The sequence below is a fragment of the Mustelus asterias genome, chromosome 11, assembly GCF_964213995.1.
Source record: "Mustelus asterias chromosome 11, sMusAst1.hap1.1, whole genome shotgun sequence".
NCBI classification, from domain to species: Eukaryota; Metazoa; Chordata; class Chondrichthyes; order Carcharhiniformes; family Triakidae; genus Mustelus; species Mustelus asterias.
The window spans coordinates 43,023,003-43,047,337 of NC_135811.1; the positions used below are offsets into that span (position 1 = coordinate 43,023,003).

At 44.7% G+C, this 24,335-nt stretch overlaps 1 protein-coding gene across 1 annotated transcript in view; it reads left to right on the forward strand.

The window, feature by feature from the left end:
• The window catches only part of adgra1b (adhesion G protein-coupled receptor A1b), a 359,394-nt gene that overhangs the window by 248,033 nt on the left and 87,026 nt on the right, over positions 1–24,335 (forward strand). The window contains exons 11-12 of the mRNA XM_078223476.1: positions 9,424–9,631; positions 10,530–10,738. Of these exons, the coding sequence (XP_078079602.1) occupies positions 9,424–9,631; positions 10,530–10,738 (417 nt within the window). The remainder of the gene's footprint in view (positions 1–9,423; positions 9,632–10,529; positions 10,739–24,335) is intronic.

Genomic DNA, 24,335 nt, shown 5'->3' on the forward strand with positions numbered 1-24,335 from the left:
CCAGCAGATTCTTGATTAGATTGACAGGATGATACTGGGGAGGGGTGGGGGTATATTTTGTTTTTAATGACTGTAATTATTTTAAGAGTTATTTTAATCCTCCAAAGCACCCATTTTAAATATAATAACCTGTCTGTCGTTACGAGCTGATTATTCTGAACTTATTCTCACCTCGATCAGTTGATGCATTTGCCGAAAACTTAACTGTACTTAACATTTTATTACAATGGGTTGTGAGGTTCAATTTTTGACGGCTTGTTATTAATGACCTGTGATAGTACTGGGCAATAGAAATGTGTAGTGTTAGACAATGTGATACAGATGCAATTTGAAGGAATTGCGACATGCAGAATCAACAACTAGCAAACCGTGCATTAGGAATTCTGTTCTTGGTCATTGATAGGTTTCCTATAATTGCTTAGTTACAGCTGTAATACAAACTTAATAAGTATATAAAGTGTTGAAAGCAAAGGAAAACAGCAGCTACCGTTCTGTACGAAGCTATGGATTATGAATTGTACATATAAAACCATTTGTTTTGCAACGTTTTTTTTCTTCCCAGCTTTATGCAGTAATGAGAATGATTCTCTTACCTTAAGACGTGCTATATTTTTTCTGGCTGAATGGTGTATTGGAAATGGCCTGCACAAATTCAAATTGATACTGTATATAAGAGGCAGCTGGTTGTCATGGGAGCAGTTCTGCAGATTCTAATTCCTGCTTCTGAATAACGAACAGAAAAAAAATGATGCTGAAGACATTATAGTTGAACAAATACGAGCTGCTTAGATTCGCACTGTCATTTTGCTTCATACACAGCCCACCTGAACGCTGGTGCATGTCTGAGTACTGATATTTGTCTTCTCGCCAAACTGAATGTGATTAACGTTATCTGTTCCACACAAAATAAATACGTTGTTTCATCAATGTAACAAAACAGTAAAACTTGAAACAAAAAAAATCACAGGAAAATTTGACAGAATTCCCATCCAAATTTAATCAGGATTTGTTCAGTGGTGCAATCGTGATTATGATTTAAACATCAAATTGTAGTCAACCTGAAAATATTGTTGCGTTCAATCACTTGCTACACAAAGATATTTCAAAGACAACAGTATCAAATGGAAAACTTTCTTTCAGAACTCATATTTTTGAAACAACAACAAATGACGTGGTCTAATAATTGCAGCATTCTGCGCTGGAATATTTATTTAGAGGTTTAAATCATACACCAAAACACACAGGCGCATTAGTGAATCAACATTCCCTGAGGTGCCTGAGCAGTCAAAATAAGGCATCAATGAGTTTCTGCCTCCAGATTCACAAGGTTGGTTCTGCACTGTGTATGTGTTCATCATATGCTGTGGACAGTTGACTACACCAGGGGATATGTATAGAGTAAGGTGGGGGGTGGGGGGGCGTGGCTGGCTCCCCTGGCCATCAGATAAGACCACTGCGACAGAAGTTGACGTTTTGTGGGCATCATGCTCCATAGAACCATAGAAAATTACAGCTCAGAAACAGGCCTTTTGGCCCTTCTTGTCTGTGCCGAACCATTTTATGCCTAGTCACACTGACCTGCACTTGGACCATATCCCTCCACACCCCTCTCATCCATGAACCCGTCCAAGTTTTTCTTAAATGTTTTCTTAAATGTTAAAAGCATTTACCACTTTATCTGGCAGCTCATTCCACACTCCCACCACTCTCTGCGTGAAGAAGCCCCCCCTAATATTCCCTTTAAACTTTTCTCCTTTCACCCTTAACCCATGCCCTCTGGGTTTTTTTCTCCCCTAGCCTCAGCGGAAAAAGCCTGCTTGCATTCACTCTATACCCATCAAAATCTTATACACCTCTATCAAATCTCCCCTCAATCTTCTACGCTCCAGGGAATAAAGTCCCAACCTATTCAATCTCTCTCTGTAACTCAGCTTCTCAAGTCCCGGCAACATCCTTGTGAACCTTCTCTGCACTCTTTCAATCTTATTTACATCCTTCCTGTAACTAGGTGACCAAAACTGTACACAATACTCCAAATTCGGCCTCACCAATGCCTTATATAACCTTGTAAGAAGTTTAACAACACCAGGTTAAAGTCCAACAGGTTTATTTGGTAGCAAAAGCCACACAGGCTTTCGAGGCTCTGAGCCCCTTCTTCAGGTGAAGAAGGGGCTCAGAGCCTCGAAAGCTTGTGTGGCTTTTGCTACCAAATAAACCTGTTGGACTTTAACCTGGTGTTGTTAAACTTCTTACTGTGTTTACCCCAGTCCAACGCCGGCATCTCCACATCATTATATAACCTTACCATAACACTCCAACTTTTATACTCGATACTCCGATTTATAAAGGCCAATGTACCAAAGGCACTCTTTACGACCCTATCCACCTGTGACGTCACTTTTAGGGAATTCTGTACCTGTATTCCCAGATCCCTCTGTTCAACTGCACTCTTCAGAGTCCTACCATTTACCCTGTACGTTCTTCTTTGGTTTGTCCTTCCAAAGTGCAATATCTCACACTTGTCTGCGTTAAATTCCATTTGCCATTTTTCAGCCCATTTTTCTAGTTGGTCCAAATCCCTCTGCAAGCTTTGAAAATCTTCCTCACTGTCCACTACACCTCCAATCTTTGTATCATCAGCAAACTTGCTGATCCAATTTACCACTCCGTGGATGAGATCTAATTGCCAACTATTCCATTATAGAATTTGAGCTTAGGATCTGGCCAGACTGAACAGGCTTGTGTGTGAAGGCATCCCGACTGAGGAACAAGTGCCAGTGTTTTTTTTTTATTCATTCGTGGGGCATGGGCATCACTGACTGGCCAGCATTTATTGCCCATCCCTAGTTGTCCTTGAACTGAATGGCTTGCTAGGCCATTTCTGAAGGCAGTTGAGAGTCAACCACATTGCTGTGGCCCTGGAGTCACATGTAGGCCAGACCAGGTAAGGACAGCAGATTTCCTTCCCTGAAAGACATTAGTGAACCAGATGGGTTTTTCCAACAATTGACAATGGTTTCATGGTCATCAGTATATTCTTAATTCCAGATATTTTTTATTGAATTCAAATTTTACCACCTGCCGTGGCGGGATTCAAACCCGGGTACCCAGAACATTAGCTGAGTTTCTGGATGAATAGTCTGGTGATAAGCCACAAGGCCATTGCCTCCCACTGTTGACATTGCTGACTGATGTTGCTGACTGTCACCCTGTGATCTATTGTACAATAAGGAGCAGAGTTGGCTTTTGTCCTGCGTAAAATGTTTAAGTCCAAGAACAACAAGGGACTTGGGAAAAGTTGCCTTCTCAAACCGCCACCTACCTGGCACGGCTGATCTTGGTGCTCTGGGAAAATTTGCTCGCGATGCTAATCTAACTGGGACCATTCGCTTTGTATCTGGAAGCAGCTTCATGTCCAAGATACTGCAACCTGAATTTCAGATAAATAACCCCTCATCCATAACCTTTCATTGAGTTACCTGTGTAACACTGTGAGTGATGTTCTAAGCTGATGTAACAACAGAAAATACTGGAAATACTCAGGGGTTTGGCAGCATCTTTGGGGAGAAAAGCTGAGTTAACCCTTCCCCTCCCTCCACTGTAACTCTAGACCAGGAATGAAGTTAGTTGGTTGGTTGGGGGGTGCGGAGGGTGGGGGTGGGGGGAGAAGGGGGTGGGTGGGATGGGAGGAGGCCAAAAATACTGGTGATGATTGACATATCACTTAGGATGTCATTCCTAGGCATTGGTAATATTAGACTGGGTGGAGGAAAGTATTCAGAATGTTTGGTGAGCTTGTTGAAGGTGGAATTTTGAAGGGGTATACAGCTTTGAGGAGGCGTCTCCCCAGGTGACCTCCCGCAGTACATTCATGGTTGTCCCAGGGCATCACCCCAGCTCCATTAGCTGGTCAAAGAGGCAAAATGGGACTCAGTACTTGATAAGGAGGAGCACTTGGCACTTCACAGGTGGTGGGAAGAGATGGCACTTGGTGCTCAGGTTTTGAAGAGGTAGGAGAGCAGTGAGGGAATGCTGCCAATCACAATACATCACCTTGTCACCAAATATCTTGCAGCACAAGTCACAATGCGCTGCCAGTTGCCATCAAAATCGCTGTGGCCTTAAACTTTGTTTCTGGATCCTTCCAAGGATCAGTAGTAAACCATGGTGGAACCTTGCAAATGGATGCTTATCACTCCATCTCCTTGGTCACTGATATCCTCTTTGCCAAAGCTGGACAGCACATTCACTTCATAACGTATGGGATCTTGCAAGGATAGAGGGAATTGGGAATCTCTGCCATTTCTTTAGGTGCAGGACATCACATGATTACAGAAAATGTGATTCTTGTGGCTGGATGATTCGGGTGGTATCCCTGCTGCACGATGAGGTGGCTTTCTCTTGCCACCCTCCGGCAAGAGTGCTTCCCTCCTCTCCCTCATAGCTTCCAACATGGGGACTCAGTCAGCATCGAAGAAACAAGGAGCAGCTCTGTCCAGGGCACCAGGCCTTTGGTTCCCCTGTGACACCTCATTTCTCTCTGGTGCTGAGGAAGACTTTGACACAATCAGCAAATTTCACCTATGGGAAACCCCAGTGATGGCTGCGGTGGGGAGTCCAAATCTGTCCCACATTTGATCTGAACCAGCTCCATTCCCACCCCTCACTGGCTCACAGTGAACAAGGAACCTGTCTTGGTATCAATTAAGGGCTCACCTTCCTCCCCCCCCCCCCCCCCCCCCCCCCCCGGCTTTCTGTTTCCACTAGTGGTGGTAAAACACCTGGAGCTGGGGTTTTAGGCCCCATCAGAGGCATGCACAATGAGTTGGTGGGGGAGTCAGAAATGCTGACCATGTGTCAGTTCACCAACACCATCCTGCCCCCCCACGCTGATTCCCCAGAGGTGGGACGGGGAGGAGCAGAGGTTCCTACCGACAAGTGGCAGACAAACAACCAGGGATAAAGGAGTTTCAAAGCCTATTGTCAGAAGGTGATTGGAATTCTCCAGCCAGCCTGCCAGGTCCCCGAGGCATCAGGGACAGCTCAGCTGCCGAGAGGCAGCCTCCTGGCACAAGCCTGGGGGTCGGGCTGGGAGCAGTACTCTGTCTCCAGGCCGTCTTAGAGGCCTTCACCACTTGCTTGCTTTCAGCTGCAGCCAGGGGCTATCCTGTGAAGGGGTTCCACATACCCCTCCCACCCTCTCCCCTGGTGTTTAGGGCATTTTTCTTTAAAAGTTAAAAATGTTGGATAAAGTGTGCCCCCATCTTGAAGCATCTTCTCTCTCTCTCTTACCTGAAAAAACATATAACTGCTTCTTTCATGTCCCTGGAGCCTCCTAGGGGCCCTTCAGCTTCCAGCCCACACACGATCCTTAATTGAATCCTCTGCCTATTAGTTATCCAACCTGGGGGAAAATCACAGCCAAGTGACAGTTCCTGACAGTTTGCAGGCTTCTGACCCCAACCCTGATGTTGGGATCCCAAAGTTCACAGAGAATATTCAGCCCCTGGAGTTGTCCAGACAGTATCTGTGACAAAGGGTGGAATCTGCCCCCAGGAGTGGGAACTAAGGCAAGTGGAGGAACGGGTGGCCAAACATTAGCTTCCCATCATCAGGGTTAACATTTGCAATCAAGTTCAGGGAAGTTGGAAAGATTTTCCCCCCAGGTTGGATAATTAATGGGCAGAGTTTGGGCTAGCTGTTCAATTAAGGATAGTGTGCAGGCTCAAAGCTGGAGGGCCCCGAGGAGGCTCTAGGGGGAATGAAAGAAGCAGTAACCTGCCTTTTCAGGCAAGAGAGAAGATGCCTCAAGATCCAACTTCCCAATGCTGAATGTCAGGAAGCACATTTGCATACATCCACATCTCATGCGTGCTCATTAAAAGGCCATCTCACCAGAATCAAGTTCCTTTTCCAAATTAAGTTATCGGCAAATGGCCAATGCATACCTGCAGATTTACAGCAGTATTTAAGTGGTGTGCAGCAGATGACGTAGTCATCTTGCTGGAATTGGAGTTGGTAGCCATTGTTTTGTTCCTCTTTGGGGAGGATTACTCAATGAAGTCATCATCGGGTGGTGGCAGACTAAGGGCCACGTGGTAGGGTGGATGGGCTGAGGGAGGGATAGAGAGAGCCAGGGAGGGAAGATGAGGTTGCAGGAAGGTGGGAGGGCGTGAATGGTCTTGCATGTTGTGTCAGGGGGTCTAGGGTTGGGAGGGTGCTTCCAGGCAGGGATGGTGGGTGGGTGATAGTTCTAAAGGTGGGGGGTGGGGTGGTGGGCTTAGCTCTTACTATGGTAGTGTCCATGGGTTTGGGCTGAAGGTATTGGGCAGCAGAGGAAACAGTCAACAGGGTTAGTGGGATGCGGTAGGGTGAAAGGCCTAGGGTCATGGTCAGGTAGTGGTTGATCTCATGGGGATCACAAAAATGGAGAAAACAGGTGACACGGATAATGGGATGGGTCCATTGGGGAAGATCCCAATAATATGTCACTTTATTTAGAACCTCGAGGGTCCTGGGTCAATGGTTGTGGCTGATAATAGGGTGGGTGGTATGTTTAGGCAGCATGACAAATGTGTCTCAGATGCATCTTGAGGGTGATGGAGGGACGCCCTGTTGTTTTTGAAGGAGAATGTGCGGACATGGTTTTCATTACCCCAATCAGTGCTCCATGCACATGGATGTGTGACTGAACAGGAGTACTCATCTGTGCCCCTCCAGGTGCTGGCGCTGTGGAGGGAGGCCAGCAGTTGACCGATGCTGGGTACAGGGCTTCTCATTGGCTGAAATGCTCAGGGCCAGAGTGACAGCTTCCAAAGAGCATGCTGACCAGATGGATCACTGCAATTTTTCTGCAGATCCCCTCAAGCATACATGATGCTGGCTCCAGGAAAACCCTGCACTCCTACTCGCTGTGGTCCGGCTGAGGAAGGGGTTGCAGGGGTGTTGACTTCCTACCTGTCCCATCACAAGATTCACTCACGCGTGCATGTCTAACATGCTGGGACAGCCATCCTGCCCCTGAGTGGAAATCACCCTCGCCTCCACTCCCAGTTTATGCTCCAGACTTGGAGATACACCCACAGTGTGTAGCTTGCAATAATGGTTCCCAGTTCATTTTCTTTATATTATCATTGTGAATCCAATCTGAATCAATATTCGGTATTTATTTATAGTTAAACTGAAAAAATGCACGCTTGCTTCTTTGTGGTTTCATAGCTGGAGAAGCATGAGGAGAGAGGCTGGTTGACTTTTTATAGACACCTGAGTGGGATTGAAATGGGATCCAGTGCATCCTTGTCCTTTCTGATCCCATGTAGTCAATGCTATTTATCTACCTAGCCTGAGACAAAGGGGGGGCGATTTTCCGACCTCGCCATGCCTGGTGCAGACCGCGCAAATCCCGAAAAATAAAGTGCAGGCCTAAAACTGGATTCCACGCCCGGTGCCGAACAGGTTGCAATTGTCCCCGTCCCTTTCCAATGGCACAAACCGGATCACACCCTTTCTGGATACGAGGCTGATTAGCATGAGGTGGAATTGATTTCAATCTCATCAGCGAGTTCAGCACGTGAATGTTCCCACCTCTCCAGCAAAATGTCACACGGGTACAAATCAGTACTAGTGGAGACCAGGTGCAATGGCCACACCAGGGAGGCTCGGAGGCCATTGAAGCCCCTGGGTGGTCAGGGGGCATGACTGAGCAGTGCCCACCTGGCACACTGCCACTGCCACCAGACATGCTGACAGTGCCAGTTGAGCACTGCCAGTGTGCCAGTAGAGGGCCGAGGGGCTGAGGCCTGAGTGAGGATGGGGCCTATGGTAGAGGGGCCTAAGTGGGGGCAATGCAGGGGGGGGGGGCTATGACGGGGATGATTTATGCAGGGGAGGTATGATGGAGTGTCATGCAGAGTGGGTGGTGTGGGGCGGTTGTACAGGGGTGGAGCATGAAAGGGGGCATGATGGGGGAGGCATATCAGCAATCAGGCAAGGGGGCTCATCAGGAGGACCCCAATACCGGTAACCCATGTCGGGGAAGGGGGTGGGGAACATGCCATTGATGGGAGATGGGGGGGGGTGGGTCCTAATGTCCATGGGGATGGGGGAGGGGCTCTCCCAGTGTGCTGTGAGATCAGGGCCCCCTTGTGAAACAACGCCCAAGCTCTCTACAGCTAGGCTCACCAACGTGTTTAGGTATCTCCACTCCCCCCCCCCCCCCCCCCCCCAACAGTACCCCCCCTCCCCCAGTACCCCTCCCCCCACGGTACCAGCGTGCAACTCACCACTCTCTCAAAGAGTAACTGAGTGCGGGACGATTGCATTCCAGAGCGCGCATGATGCATCATCACGGATAATCAGAGAGGTTTACAGCATGGAAACAGGCCCTTCAGCCCAACTTTTCCATGCCACCCCTTTTTTTAATCCCTAAACTAGTCCCAATTGCCCGTGTTTAGCCCATATCCCTCTATACCCATCGTACCCACATAACTACATAACTGTCTAAACACTTTTTAAAAGCCAAAATTGTACCCGATCACTCTGGTGTTCACACCATTATGACACTTAGGATTGTTTTGGAAAAATCCCACCAAATGTTTTGATTCCAAATAGGCAGAAGTTTTATGAAATTATCGTACTGATTTATAATTGCACATACAGCAAATGCCACGAAGCTGTGACTGTTAATGTTTAAACTGTTTAAAATGATTAATATTGCGGGCAAAGCTTCTCAGGAAACTTTCGTTTGAAGTTTATTTCCAAGGCTCCAACCAATCACCAAAGGCAAAAAAAACAGAGAGATTTGGACAGTGTAAATATTACATTAGTTTTCTAATGAGCGTGTGCTGTGAGCGACTAAAGGCTTTTGGTCCTGATGTGTGATTAAGCTAGCAGATGACAAACCCAAATGAATAGTCCTCATTTAAGACGAATAAAATAAAATAGTGATGCCTATATGAAGAAAATCTAGAATTGAAATGCTTAAATATGTTTCCTCTCTGAGCTTACTTTGATAATGTCTCTGCCATTTCAGATTAATCGAGAGCAAACACTTCCATGCAACCTTTTTAGAAATTCATTCTGTATGTGAGTTGTCTGATTCTGTTGCAAGTGAAGGGTAAAAACCTGGTAGATTGTCTCTTTAAATAAGATCTGCAGTGTTGATGTAACCCTCTAGCATGGATGGTAGGAACCATTCTCACCTCTGCAGCAGGGAGCTTGACCAGAAAGACTCTCTCAGGCAATGGAAATGTGCTGTTTGTTAAAATGCACTGAATTATAGCTATTCCCCTGGTTATGACTCCTTTTTTTGGTAGCTTCCAATCTGTCGGTAAAAGAGACAGTTCATATGCCTTGCTGTAACGGAAAATGTTGAAAACAGGAATGTAGTGACTCACGTCTTTTCTTCTTTCTTTAATTCTACAGAACACCGTGGCAGTGGCATCAGTTCAGTTGCCACCAGCAATTTTCACTCATTTTCTCGCCCTTCACTCTGTTGACAACTCATCTTGCAAGCTGCAATTTATTGTATTCCGGAATGGCAAACTCTTTCCCAGTACAGGTAACTCGTCAAACCTTGCTGATGATGGGAAACGCAAGTGTGTTTCAACTCCAGTCGTCTTTGTCAAAATAGGTAAGATTCTATCTCTGTTTGAATTTAAATCTTGTGATAGTCTAAATGATGCACGTGAGACTTCGACTTAACACCTCATATAGGTTCTTATTTTACTTTAAGGGACAATGAAATCGAGCAGATTCGTGAACAGTTTCTATGTTCACAGCAGGTTGCTCTGCAGACCCCTTTTCAAAATGTAGCATTTAGCTAAAATAATAGTGGCTACATTGCTGACCTTCAATTTGTTGCTACATACGGGTGTGAAAAGGGAGATGTGTGTCTAATAGCTGCATCATAATCTCTAACATCAATTTCTATAGTTGTCCATAATTGCTCTCTCTAATTATGTAACTTATTCAAACAAGTCCATCCATCCTGAAAAGGTTTCCAGCTTCCGCCCATCATTCAGCTGTATTCCAATATTGTGTAGAATATATCAGGGCATAACCAATTTGCATTTCTGAAAATGATTTTTGTACTGTTGATTGCTGTTTTATCTGTTTTCAAAAAAAATTTTGTTAGGTGGGGATCAGTAATACTCACTACACATAGATCTTAATCTCCATAAATCATAAATGCACATATTAAGGATAATGTAAACAAAGGTTAAAGACAAAATGCTAAAAGCTGTCCTGCTGAAATTCTAGCATGGCCTTACTCTAATTCATTATCATAAGTTTTTATTTCTTTATAATGTATTCCAGTAGAATGCTTTGTAAAAGGCAGAAGTTTTGTGTTCTTTAATGACATTACGATTCATAATTTGTGCTGGAAGTTTTCATTGTGACATTTAAGCACAGAAGTATTTCTTTTTCATCCTGCGATTCTTGCAGTCTAAACCTTCCAGATCTGTGTGCATTGTATTCAGCAATAAACCTTTTCCACTCCATTTAACTAATTCAATTTGCTTCTGCAGATGGGTGCAGCTTCGGGAACCTCACGAAACACATTACCGTTGTTCTCAGGCACTTTGCACTGGGTGCAGATCCCACTGCAGCATATTGGGATTTTGACCTTTTGGATGGGCACGGTGGTTGGCATGCTAAAGGGTGCCATATAACAGGCTCTGCAAGCAATATCACCACCATTCAATGTATGCACTTCGGTAACTTTGCAGTACTAATGGTGAGTACACGTCTGAACATTGAATAGAAAGTTATGCTTGCTAACAAACCTTCGTATTCCCTTTAAGTTGTCCTCGATAAAGAGGATAATATTTTTACAAACTGCCTCATGGAGGGATTGTCTGAGAATAAGGCAGCAACATTCTACAGGCAGCATTAAATATAAATAATTCAGCATCATTTTTTTGCAGACTGCAGTGCTCCAGTATATTGCAGATGAACATGTTAAGTCTGGCATCATAAATTGTAGTTGAAGAAATTAGACTAGAAAATAACCGGGGAACCTTGATTTATTTGTAAGTGAAATCCTGCCTGGCGTATATGTTGATGTTTGGTATTCAATATTGTATTCCTGGAAGGGTTTCTGCTTCTGCATGTGAATTGTATTGTACTGACTATTCCAATCAGGCATGAGACAAATGCACAGTTAAATAGCATTCTGCAAAAGACCAGAGAAGGAACAAGAGCATTCAGTCCTAATTTCCCACAGCAGTAGTTGCCATTTTATTGTTAAATCCAAGTGTGGGTTGATAATTTGTTTACTGATGTTATTGCCTGTAATATATGCTTGACATTCTTACCCACAATAAACCCTGCATGCTGTTAAAGATGGGATCATTAGCCACCGCAGAATGCTATGAGATGTGTTTTAAAATGTTGCAAGAAAAAATGTCACCAACGTTTCTCTAATTCGTTTCAGCGTCTTTGTGTGTCCTGTGGCATACTCTTTCATTTTGATTCGCATTTCACGTTCCGAGTAATTTATAACATGGATATATATTGAGCATCATCCCGTCAAAGAAAGAATGGGTGTGACAAATTTGTGAAATAGAGTACATGGTGAGATCATCAACGCACACTACATCCCTTTCTAGTGGGAGCAATTTGGGAATATTGGATTTAAAAGTGCTTTATCATTCCGAACAGGAATTTTCTGATAGGTGAATTGGAGCATTAAATCCTACTCTTGCGTGCTGAAATCAGATGCATTGCATGTGCAAATGAATTATTTCGGCAGAATTGCACCTAGATAAATAGGTTGGGTTTGCTTACATGTTGAAAGATTTGTAATTGTGTAAATGTCAAGGTATGGTATGCATTTGTAAAAGGCAGCTGTACTGACGACTGTGGAACAGAGGATAAGTGTGTGCAGAATACTAATCTGCTGTCAGATGGAGCACAGATGTTGGCCAATCATAGCATGGGTTTGTGACAGTCTGTGGTGTAATGTGATTATTATCACTCACCAAGGCATAAATCATTTCTCTTTGAAAATATTTTGAGTTTCTTCTAAAGTTCTTGGACATCTTCCAAAGTGGGGATATTTAGTCAAATGCCACCATGCTAGTCAAACTATATTCCCCCACCCCCAGAATTAGGTTTTTAAAAAAATAATGCCATCAAATCCTCATTGTGGATTATTATGTTATTCCAAGCATGAACTGAAATTATTGTGAGATAGTCACACAATTCAAAATTAGTTAATTGTCAGTGTTGCGCTGTGTTTAATTCAGAAATTCTACAAGGGTGCAGTTTATAGTCAACCTAGCAGGCTCCCTTATCAATTAAGAAGTATTAGAGCAAGGTAATATATCTTGGGAGGGAGTGCTACATCTACCTATTGACACATTTTACAAGATTATCTTGACACTGCATTGTACTCAGAAGCTTCTTTGGTAAACATCAATGCTTGACACCATGCCAGTGTATTTATTTAATGTGAATACTCCATAAAATATGAATAAAGACAAAAAGGAAACAGCAAGCTGATCTGTGTGACTCCAAAATATTCTAATTTGTTACATCTGAGCACATGTTAGCACTTTAATCTTCAGTAATTCAGGAGCATCCAAAACAGTGGTATAATGAGTGTTTACATTGGCAACTGCAGTAAAAATGGTAATAATCTGCTATAGGTAACTCTGAGACAGCTGAGTCACCTTATTTACACTCACCTTCTCAGCAAGGGACTCAGGTAATGAAGAAAATACCAGCAAGAGTATTCCTGATTGCAGTAAAACATAGAACATCAGATCTATATTGTGACACATTTATTATATGGAGGTATGTTGCTCTGGCATTGTATTTGGAGTTGGGAGCTTGTATTGCAGTGATGGTTGTGGGAAGCCAGTTTTGAATCCCTTTCCTCCTATGTGAAGTTTTATACCAATTCTTTAGCGGATCTAAATTCTCGTTCGAAATTTGAATATTTACAATGCAAAAGCAAAGTAGTACAAATGGTGGAAATCTGGATTAAATGCTGGAAATGCTCAGCCGGTCTGGCAGCATCTGTGGAGAGGGGGGAAATAAACAGATTTAGGTTTCAGGCTGGTGACCTTGACATTTCATCTGAATGTTTATATCTCGTTTACCATGGAGAAAAGCGTCTTTATCAATGGGTTATGGAAGTGTGTCTCCCGCGTGGTAAGAACATTTCTGTTTGCTATAGCTTTGAAGACAATCACCTAGAAGATAAGGTTTGTGGAACAATCACGTGATCATGCAAATCATGACTTTGCATTGTTTGTGACATTCTTGCTTCCACATTTGTTCGAACCTGTTATGATCGGCATGTTATTTTGTAGTGTTGAGATTGCAAGTGAGCTCACTTGACATTCCTAAATAATAGTGCAACTCTATTAATTACCTGGTAGACACTGAGACTATATATAGTATCCCTTGAGGCTCAGTGGTGACCATGAGCAATATGGTTGTGGGTACAAGCTCCACTCCAGCACTTAAGTACATAATTTATTCTGTTGCCTTGGTGCAGTACTGAGGAAGGACTGTAACCATGCCATGTCAGCCCTCTTACTGATGTTTCAGGTTGTATTGCAAAATACAAACAAAGCCAGTTCTCTCAGCATCTTGTCAACAATATTCATCTTTTAACCAACATCAGTAAAACAGATATCTAGGCATTTATTGCATTGTTGCCTGTGGGAACTTTCTATGTTGCTGCCTGCCATTGTTGCAGTGACCACACTTCAAAATTACTCCGTTCGCTGTGGAATGCTTTGAGATGTCCCGAGCTTGTGAAAGGTGCTATATAAATATAAGCTCTGTCTTTCTAGTTTCCTTTTTTCCCATAGAAAGTGGTCTCGATTTCATTTGTTGTAAACTGCTAACAAAATTTGTGTGTGATTTTGACTCATGTCTTTTGTAGTAGCAATCAAAAGATCAGCTGGCCGCAATGAACTTTTAATAATGTCACCATACATATGCAAGTTCTGTGCTGAAGATGAGGAAATCTGTAGTTTAAAGAGAGATTTCATTCTTATTTTTAGCAGCTTTTACTATCTGCCCTCTCGTATCATGTGGGGCTCACTTGTACAGGTACAATAGTCATTTGCTGCTTCTGTCAATGAAACCTTTCTCCTTTTATGCATTGTTGAACTGTGTGTTGTTAATTCCCATCTTAAATAGACACAGCTGCTCCCCCGTCATCGACTTGATATGGAATTGAACAGTTTGAGAACAATTCTTGTTGTGGATTTCTGGCTTTTTCTATCTTTGGGTTGTTTTCACTGTGGCTGACACTTCATGGCCTCACTCCATCCAGCAGATGTGACAACGCTATCATATGGAGAGGAGGGATTGGTGCTGGAAGTAGTTAATTTTAACTTGAGACCGAATGATGTTTCATGGCATCAGATTAAAAATGAGCAAAGGGACCTTCTGCTAATTATCACCTCCCTCAGCGGATGAATCAGTGGCTCTCCTTGTCGAATATCACTTGGAAGAAGTACTGATGGTGCATTGCAAAGGCACAGAATGGATTTTGGGTGGGGAACTTCAAGGTCTACCACTATGAGTTGCACCACTACTGCCAAATGGGCCAAATCTTGATGGGGGGATACACCATAGCTATTGCACTGGCCTTATGCGGCGAGAGAACCGTAATGAGGGGGAAGAACCTACTTGACCTCACCCTTACCAATCTGTCATAACTATCGGCGGAATTTTATGGCCGTGCTCGACCCCGAGACCGGAAAATCCCGCCCGAGGTCAACAGACATTTCCATTTCCATTTCATCGCTCCAATTTCATGGCGGGTGGGGTGGTAGAATTCCAGCAAATATTTGTGCAAGATAGTATTGGTAGGAGTGACCACAGCACATCTCTTGCAGAAACAAGTCCTGCCTTCACACTGAGGATATCCTTCCTTGTGTTGTATGGCACTACCATTGTTTGAAATTGATTTTTTCAGATCGTAGCAGGAGCAGTATCAAACTTACCTAAAACAAGATGCAAACTAGGTGAAGCTACCGCACAGGGCTATGTGTATACTGACCAGTGGAAGCAACATACTAAAGACAAAGCTAAGTGACCAGTGGATCAAATCAAAGCTGTGCATTCATGTCATATCCAGTCATGAAAGGTGGTGGACAATTAAACAGCTGAATGGGGAAGAAGGCGCCACAAACATCCCCATCCTTAATAATAGCAGAGTCCAGCACGTGAGTATAAAAAACAAGGCTGAAGCATTTGAAACTACCTTCAGCCAGAAGTGTTGAATGGTTGGCCCATCTCAGCTTCCACCCGAGATCCATATCATCACAGACAATTTGATCCACTCCACGTGATATCAAGAAATGGCTGAAGACACTCGCGATATCAAAGGCTATGGGCCCCAACATTCTGACGCTAGTGTCGAAAATTTGTGCCCAGTAGTTGCAGTGCCCCAAATCAAGCTATTCCCGCACAGCTACAACACTGACATCTACCTCGCAATGTGGAGAATTGCCCAGGTATGTCCTGTCGACAAAAAGTGGGACAAATCCAATCCAGCTAATTACCATCCCATCAGTCCAGCCTCAAACAGCAACACAGCAATGTCAGGTGCCAACGACTGCTGGCAAACAGCACTTACTTATCAAACACCTACTCACCCACGCTAAATGTGAGTTCCACCAGAGCCGCTCAGCTCCAGACCTCAGTACAGCCTTGGCCAAAATGACACCAAAAAAGCTGAATTCTCGAGGGGAGGAGAGAGTGATTGCCTTGACATCAAGGCAGCATTTGTCTGAGTGTGGCACCAGGGAGCCCCAGTAAAACTGAAGTCAGTGCGAATCAGGGGGAATCTTTCCACAGGCTGGATTCATACCTAGTATAAAGGAAGGTGGTTGTGGTTGTTGAAAGCCAATCAGCTCAGCCTGAGGAGATCACTGCAGGAGCTCTTCAGGGTAGTGTCCTCAAGCCCAACAAAGTTCAGGTGATTCATCAATGCCCTTACTCAGAAGTAAGGAAGTTCACTGATGATTGCATAATTTCAACTCGCACTACCTCAGTTTGGGTCTGCATGCAGCAAAATCTGGAACAGTTGGGTCGATATGTGGGAAGTAACATTCATGCCACATAGGGGGCAATGGTCACCTCAAACAAAAGCAAATCTAATCATCACCCGTTGACAAACAGTGTTATTAATATGATTGAATCTCCTACCATCAACTTCCTGAGTGTCCAAACCAGAAACTTAACTGAAAGAACCACACAAATACTGTGGAGTCAAGAGCAAGTCAGAAGTTAGTAACTCACTTCATTGTCCCCAAAGCCTGACCATCACCTGCAAGCCACAAGTCAGGAGTGCGATGGAATATCCTCCACTTGCCTGAATGAGTATAGCTTCAACAACACTCAAGAAACTCCCCAGCATCCAAGACAAAGCAGTCCACTTGATTGCACCCCATACAGCTCCTTAAACATTCATTCCTTCCACCAGCGGTGCACCTTGTCTGTTGTGTGCACCAACAGGTGGCATGGTGGCACAATGATTAGCACTGCTGCCTCACAGCGCCAGGGACCCGGGTTCAATTCCGGTCTTGGGTCACTGTCTGTGTGGAATTTGCACGTTCTCCTCATGTCTGCGTGGGTTTCCTCCGGGTGTTCCGGTTTCCTCCCACACTCCAAAGATGTGCGGGTTAGGTTGATTGGCCATGCTAAATTGCCCCTTAGTGTCAGGGGGATTAGCAAGGTAAATATGGGAATATGGCCTGGGTGGGATTGTTGGCGGTGCAGGCTCGATGGGCTGAATGGCCTCCTTCTGCACTGTAGGGATCCTATTCTATGATTTAACTACTTGCTGCACTACAGAATTTCTCCAGATTTCTTTGACAGCACCTTCCAGACCTGCAACGTCTAGTATCTTAGAAGGATTGGGTACATAGAATCATAGAATCCTTACAGTGCAGAGGGAGGCCATTCGGCCCATCGAACCTGCACCAACAACAACCCCACCCTGGCCTGCAATCAACCCTGTAACCACACGTCTTTATACTGTTAGTCCCCCTGACACTAAGGGGCAATTTAGCATGGCCAATCCACCTAACCAGCACCTCATCTTTCAGACTGTGGGAGGAAACCGAAGCAGCCGGGGGAAACCCACGCAGACACAGGGAGAATGTGCAAACTCCACACAGTCACCCAAGCTGGGAATCGAACCCGGGTCCCTGGCGCTGTGAGGCAGCAGTGCTAGCCACTCTGCCACGGTGCCATCCATGGGAGCACCACCACTTGCAAGTCCTACACACCATCCTGGCTTGGAAATATGTTGCCCTTCTTTCTTTGGAGCTGGATCAAAATGCAGACACTTACTACCTAACAACATATGGGAGTAACCACATGGGCTGCAATGGTTCAAGAAGGCAGCTCACCACCACTGTATTAAGGGGACTTAGCGATGGGCAATATACATTAGGCTTGCCAATGAAGCCAACATCCCATGAGTGGATTAAAATAGACTTGAGATGGAAAGGATCACGGAAGCCTTTCACTGCCTCATCAGTTCTGGTGCAATCCCAAAGCTGCTTAAGGATCCTGATTACACTATTATGCTATGAATAACGAGAAAGCATTGGCATCTATTGAAAGGGAGATGCCAGTCCCAGTTCATAAACAGAATGACCGCTCAGAAAAATCATTCCTCACAACTACAAATGTAATCCAATCAGATGGCTTTGACAAAGCAATCGAATATAGCAGCATAGGCTACAACACTTCTTTTATTCATTTGTGGGACATTGGTGTCACTGGCTGGCCAGCATTTATTGCCCAATCCTAGTCGCTCTTCAACTTGAACTAGTCTATTTCAGAGGGCAGTTGAGAGTCAACCACATTGCTATGGCTCTGGAATCACATATAGGTCAGGCCAGGTAAGGATGGCAGATTTCCTTCCCTAAAGGACATTAGTGAACCAGATGGGTTTTTCCGACAATCGACAATAGTTTCATGCTCTTCAGTAGATTCTTAAGTCCACATATTGTTTTATTGAATTCAAATCCATGGCGGGATTCGAACCCGGATCCCCAGAACATTAGCAGAGTTTCTGGATTAATAATCTAGTGATAATACCACTAGGCCATTGCCTCCCTATACCAATTGTTAAGGAAGTGATTTTCCTTGGAACAATTACTAACTTGATCGTATGAGGTTGAAGGGTTTCTGCTGCTGCAACTGGACTTGGCCAGTATTTATCACCTGAGCATAAAACTCCACATCGAATGAGTGTTCGCCTTTCTGAATGATTTCAGCGATTTTTATGAATAACAAATGCTTTCATATTGTACTTCAAAAGAAAAGACAGATCCTAGTCTTTTACATATCACCTCATCCAATTCTCCTCCTAAATCCCCCCCGCCCCCGATAGCCAGGCTGGTACATGGGTGCCTGCTCACACTGTATAGCAATGTCCTGGGACTCTGATGGCCTTCACCACTTGCCAGCTGACTCCTAACAGGCAGCTGCTGCTGGCTACATCTCTAAAGGGAGCATCTGGGCTGCCTGGACTTGTTTGTCACGATTTGCAGGCAGGACACTGAGAGGCAATGCTGGAATGATTGTGAGTACAACAGATCATGAGCCATATGGCAAAATATCTTTATGTGTACGCTCTATATAAATCTCTGCCGATGAGTATAAAATATACAAATTTGCACGACATCAGGGTTTGAAACAAGGTCATAAAATCTTTACAAAAGGCCAGACTCCAGCATTTAACGGTAGCTATTGGTGAGGAAATGTTTATTTAATCTTCTGTCCTTATTTGTGAATCCACAAAAATATATTATTCTAGCCAGATGTGAATGCACTAGAAAGGGTGCAAAGGAGATTCACCAGGACGTTGCCTGGGCTGGAGCGTTCCAGCTATGAAGAGAGGCTGGTTAGGCTGGTGTTGTTTTCCCTCGAGCAGAGAAGGCTGAGGGGGGGGCCTGATTGAGATGTACAAAATTATGAGGGACATAGATAAGGTAGATCGGAAGAAACCCTTCCTCTTAGAGGAGTAATTTACCAAAGGGCGTAGATTTAAGCTAAGGACCAAGAGATTTAGAGGGGATGTGAGGAAAAAGGTTTTCATCCAGAAGGTGGTGGGAATCTGGGACTCACTGCCAGATAGGGTGGTAGGGGCGGGAACCCTCACACCATTTAAGAAGCATTTAGATGAGCACTTGAAACACGTACAAGGCTACGGACCAATTGCTGGAAAATGGGATTAGAATAGATAGGTGCTTGGTGGCCAGCACAGACACGATGGGCTGAAGGACTGTGCTGTAAAACTCTATGACTCCATGAGTTTGCCCAAATGCAAACACAAGCAAAGCTTGAGACTGGCACTTCAGTTTAGCTTTAGGTCAATTCAAACTTAACAAAAACAGCAACATTTTAAAGGCCCCAATGACTAATGAATAAAGGTACTAAACAGTACAATCCAGAAGGTCCAGGATACATTTCCCAGCCTTGCCTGAGAAAGCTAAACTCAGCCATAACAATAGTTTGTAGAATCCCTACAGTGCAGAAAGAGGCCATTTAGCCCATTGAGTCTGCACCGACTCCCTGACTGAGTATCTGTCCCCCCTATCCACATCGCCCCACATATTCACCGTGGGTAATCAATCTAACCTACACATCTTGGGATACTAAGGATCAATTTAACATGGCCAATCCACCTAACTTGCACATATTTGGACTGGGGGAGGAAACTGGAGCACCCACAGGAAACCCACACAAACACGGGGAGAACATACAAACTCCACACAGACAGTCACCCAAGGCTGGAATTGAATCTGGGTCCCTGGTGCTGTGAGGCAGCAGTGCTAACCACTGTGCCACCATTGAAGTCAGTGTCCCTAGAGTATGAAAAGGAACACCAGCTGAGGTTTCTGCTCTGGACAGATATTTTTAATAAATCCTACTAGAAACCTAGACAGCAGGTGAGAATACATTCACACTCAACTCTGCCCAACCATCTGTTTACACTGGCTGCCTAAACTCACAAGGGAACAGTGGACACTTGGTTAAGCTACCACAAAGCTTCCAGCACCTGAACTGTATCTGAGTTAAATCAGGGCTCCCAGGAGAGCATGAAAGTAAAGCATCTTTTTGTGCTGAGAGACATTTCAAAATGCTTGACATAACAAGTGAAGAGGACTCAGTAGAGTGTGTGGTGGACCTCAGTTGTGCCTTTGTCCTATATGGACCACCGTTGTGTGTGCTTGTCATACCTGGACACATCCCCTTCCAGTTTGGTTCCTCCCCTCGGCACCTAGTATAAAGGTGGCTGTCTCCTCCCCTTTGTTCAGTCCAGGACAGTTATTTGTTGGGATCTGCTCCTGATTCTGTTGTGAATAAAAGCCTACACTTGTATTGGCACACCGGTAGTCTTTCGCCTTATTGATAGCGCATCAGAGTATATACCTCCACCACATTGTGTTAACTCAATATTATTATAATTTTGTGCTCTTTCTTAAAGTTTTTCTTGCCTAGTTGATGCTCTGTGACTGCAAAGCTAAATGAAAGAGTTTCCATCTCTTCAAAGAGGCTTCCGGTCAATCCATGTACAACAACCTGCTCTGAAAACTCTGCTTTCATTTTGACAGCTGTGAGAGGTTCCACCACAGCAGTTGAGACAATCCACAACATTCTAAAACAATCAACGCCATTCCAAATCAAATAACTCACAACATCCTTAAAATGTCAATTCCCTCTGTCTCCCAATGTTAATGGATCTTTTTAAAAACTCCACTATCTGGATCTGCAACTTTGCCATTAACTAATCAGTTATTTTTGGCCCTACTCTATCTGTGGACTGAGTTTTGTTGAAGACCATCCTTTAGTTTTTGGGATGCATTGGGCACAATTTTCCCAGCCCGCTGTGCTGCTTGAGTAGCAGAACAAATCCCATTTTTACTGTGAATTCAAAACACTTAGCAAATGATTGTACTCTTAAATACATACACACAAGTGCACACACACTCATGCATACACACATCTTACTGAAGTTTTTAAGTGGCCAAATAAATCACATGGTTTTTTCCCCCAATTCAATTCAGGTGAAAACGCATTTTTTTATAGCAGTTTTAGTTGTTGATAAAATGTTTTTGTAAACTTGATGTGGATGGTTGGCTGAAAGTTTAAATTAGCTTTGTAACCATCTTTGTCTTTTGTGGGCCGGGAAATGTCAGCGGGGGGCCATTACGAGAGATGCAACGACCGTCCAGCCGATCATGACTTTCCCAGGCCATTTTTTTCAATGTAATCAGCCTCGCGCCGGACATCAGTGCAAAGCAGATTGCAATGTGGAAAGCACCATTTCCATATCATTAGCGAGCCCGGGACGGTATTGTCCGGGCTTGCTAATGTGCCCCCCCCCCCCCACCCCTGCCAGGAGCAGTTCCCACCAGTGGGGATTAAAGGTGGTCCCCAGGCATGATCATCCCGCTGGTAGGGACAGGGGCCACTGAGGCCCCCGGGAGGTCTGGGGCAGAGGGTGCGCCCCTTGGGCACGGCCAGCCTGGCACCCTAGCACTGCCCACTGGGCACCGGGTGGAGCCTGAGGGGTGCGGGCATTACTGGGGAGGTGGGGAACGGAGGCCAGCGATCAGGGAGGTTGTCGGGGAAGCAATCAGGGAAGTCGGCGATCGGGAACAGGAGATGGGTGGGCCAGTGCGCATGCGCCAATCTCCTCACTGACAGAGCGGCACAAGCACAGTGGCCTCCTCAGCATGCTGATGCCAGCCTCTCGGGTGAGATTAGGTCCCGCTCCCCCTTACCGGCGTGAACACCCAGCGGCACTCTGTGGAGCAGAGGGTGCCGGAAATCCATTCCACTAAGTGTGCCCAGAAAATGTGCGGGAAAATCTCACATTTTCCTGCCCATTGGGCACTTGGATTTTTTTGGGGGAAAATCGCCCCCATTGTCTACAAACAGATTACCAAATGGCCAAAAATATTACCACTGCCCAACTTCAGTTTCAATTAATTTGAACTGCCCTGATTACTATGAAAGCAAACATGTCAGCCCTGGCTCAGACAGCAGGAGGACACCAATTACAATGAATTGTGTCTATTTTGGTGGTGTTTGAGAGAGAAACATTGACCAAATCATTTGGAGCTAAAGGAGGAAATTGAGAAAAGAGCAAATGTTTTCGCAAGTGATACATGTAGATAAAGATTTATATGGAATTTATATATATAACCTACATGCCCAGAAATGACAGTGAATGATGTTAGTGCATGAACACTTCATGCAGATGTACTGCACAGGAGAATTTGCTTTAGATAGGGACTCTCTATAGGACAGTCCAGAAACTAGGGACTATAAATATGTCAGAGATAAATACAATAAGGAATCCTGGAGAAATGTCTTCATTCCGAGTGTGGAAATCCCTAGTTTTTTTTAAGTTTAGTTATTCGTGCCACAAGTAGATTTACATTAATACTGCAATGAAGTTACTGTGAAAATCCCCTAGTTGCCACATTTCGGTGCCTGCTCGGGTACACTGAGGGAGAATTTAGCATGGCCAATGCACCTAACCAGCACATCTTTCGGACTGCGGGAGGAAACCGGAGCACCAAAGGAAACCCACACAGACACGGGGAGAAGGTGCAGACATAGAACATAGAAATCCTACAGTGCAGAAAGAGGCCATTTGGCCCATCGAGTCTGCACCGACCACAATCCCACCCAGGCCCTACCCTATATCCCTACATATTTACCCGCTAATCCCCCTAACCTACACATCTCAGGACACTAAGGGGCAATTTTTAGCCTAGCCAATCAACCTAACCCGCACATCTTTGGACTGTGGGAGGAAACCGGAGCACCCGGATGAAACCCACGCAGACACTAGGAGAATGTGCAAACTCCACACAGACAGTGACCCAAGCCGGGAATCGAACCCAAGTCCCTGGAGCTGTGAAGCAGCAGTGCTAACCACTGTGCTACCGTGCCGCCCATGAGGTGAATATCATCGCACGCATTGAAGAAATAGTTAGGTAAGTGCGTGAGGGAGAATGGATATTTTGATATGTTGATTCAAAATAAGGTGGTAGGAGGCTTGTGTGGAATATAAACAGCAGCACAGACTGGTTACGCCAGATGGCCTGTTTCTAAGTTGTAAATTCCGAGTAATTTCGCGGTAATGGTTTTTGCACAGAAGTTGGATGCTGAGTGGGGGGACGGGGACGGGGGCAGTGAAATTGGCCAGTGGGAGTGAGGGTAATGGAAAGGAAAATCAGGCATGATATAAACCAGGCTGATGTTTGTGCAACAGCTGCTTAGCACCCCTATCATCAGCCAAATTCATTAACATGAATAGATGAAACTAAACGGGTTCTCTGAAGAGTGGGTAAATTCCCCCTGTCAGTTTACTGCCCTGGCAGTGAAGATGAAAATCTACTCCAATCTAGCTATTGGACCTTCATAATTGGAAATAAATGCTGGCTTTTACTCAGCAGGGTGCTTTAACATTCGAGTGGTTTGTTGCATTGTCAAATGCTGCTCTCATGCACTTTTCAGAGCACATACGCTGTATACATTAGGGAACAACAGTGAGATAAAAACCTCAGTGCTTTTCACACTTTATAACCAAGTATTTTACACCTTTTCTCATGACTTCCATTTAAGATTATGACCGATAGCATGCATGTGTAACATCCTCATTATAGAGAACAGCATTGTGAGAGCCAGGAAGGAGATGATTGTGTGCCTACTCAAGGCAGCAGTTGAGAGATCTGAACTGTTTTCAGTTGCGAGACCAGTGTAATCTTTTTCCTGGCAAGCTGTGAACACGCTACAGGCACTTAACTGCGGTTTCTCAGTGTTGTTGCTATGTAGAGGGCTGTGGAGACTCAGTCACTGAGTTTGCGCAGAGCAAAGGTCAACAGATACCTGTGGCGTTAAGGGATACGGGGATAACACAGGGAGGTGGCGTTGATAGAACATCAGCCATGATCTCGTTAAATGGTGGAGCAGATTTGAGGGGCTGAGTGGCCTATGACAGTGCAGGGGTAGAGGGAATGGTGTTTTTAGGGGCTGCAGGGTGAGAATGAGTTGGCAGTAGGCCTGCAAACTCCTGTGAGGCCTGGAAAAACACTTCACCTCCGTCTCGCCTCGCGAAAGTCATTTTTAAAAATCTGGCCATTCGACAAAGCCTTCAGCAATTTGGTTGAAGATTAGACCTCACAATGAATGGTGAAAATGGGATGACTATGTTTTTTTTATTCATTCATGGAACATGGGCATTGCCGGCTGCCCATCCTGAGTTGCCCTTAAACTGAGTGGCTTGCTAGGCCATTTCAGAGGGCAGTTGGGAGTCAACCACA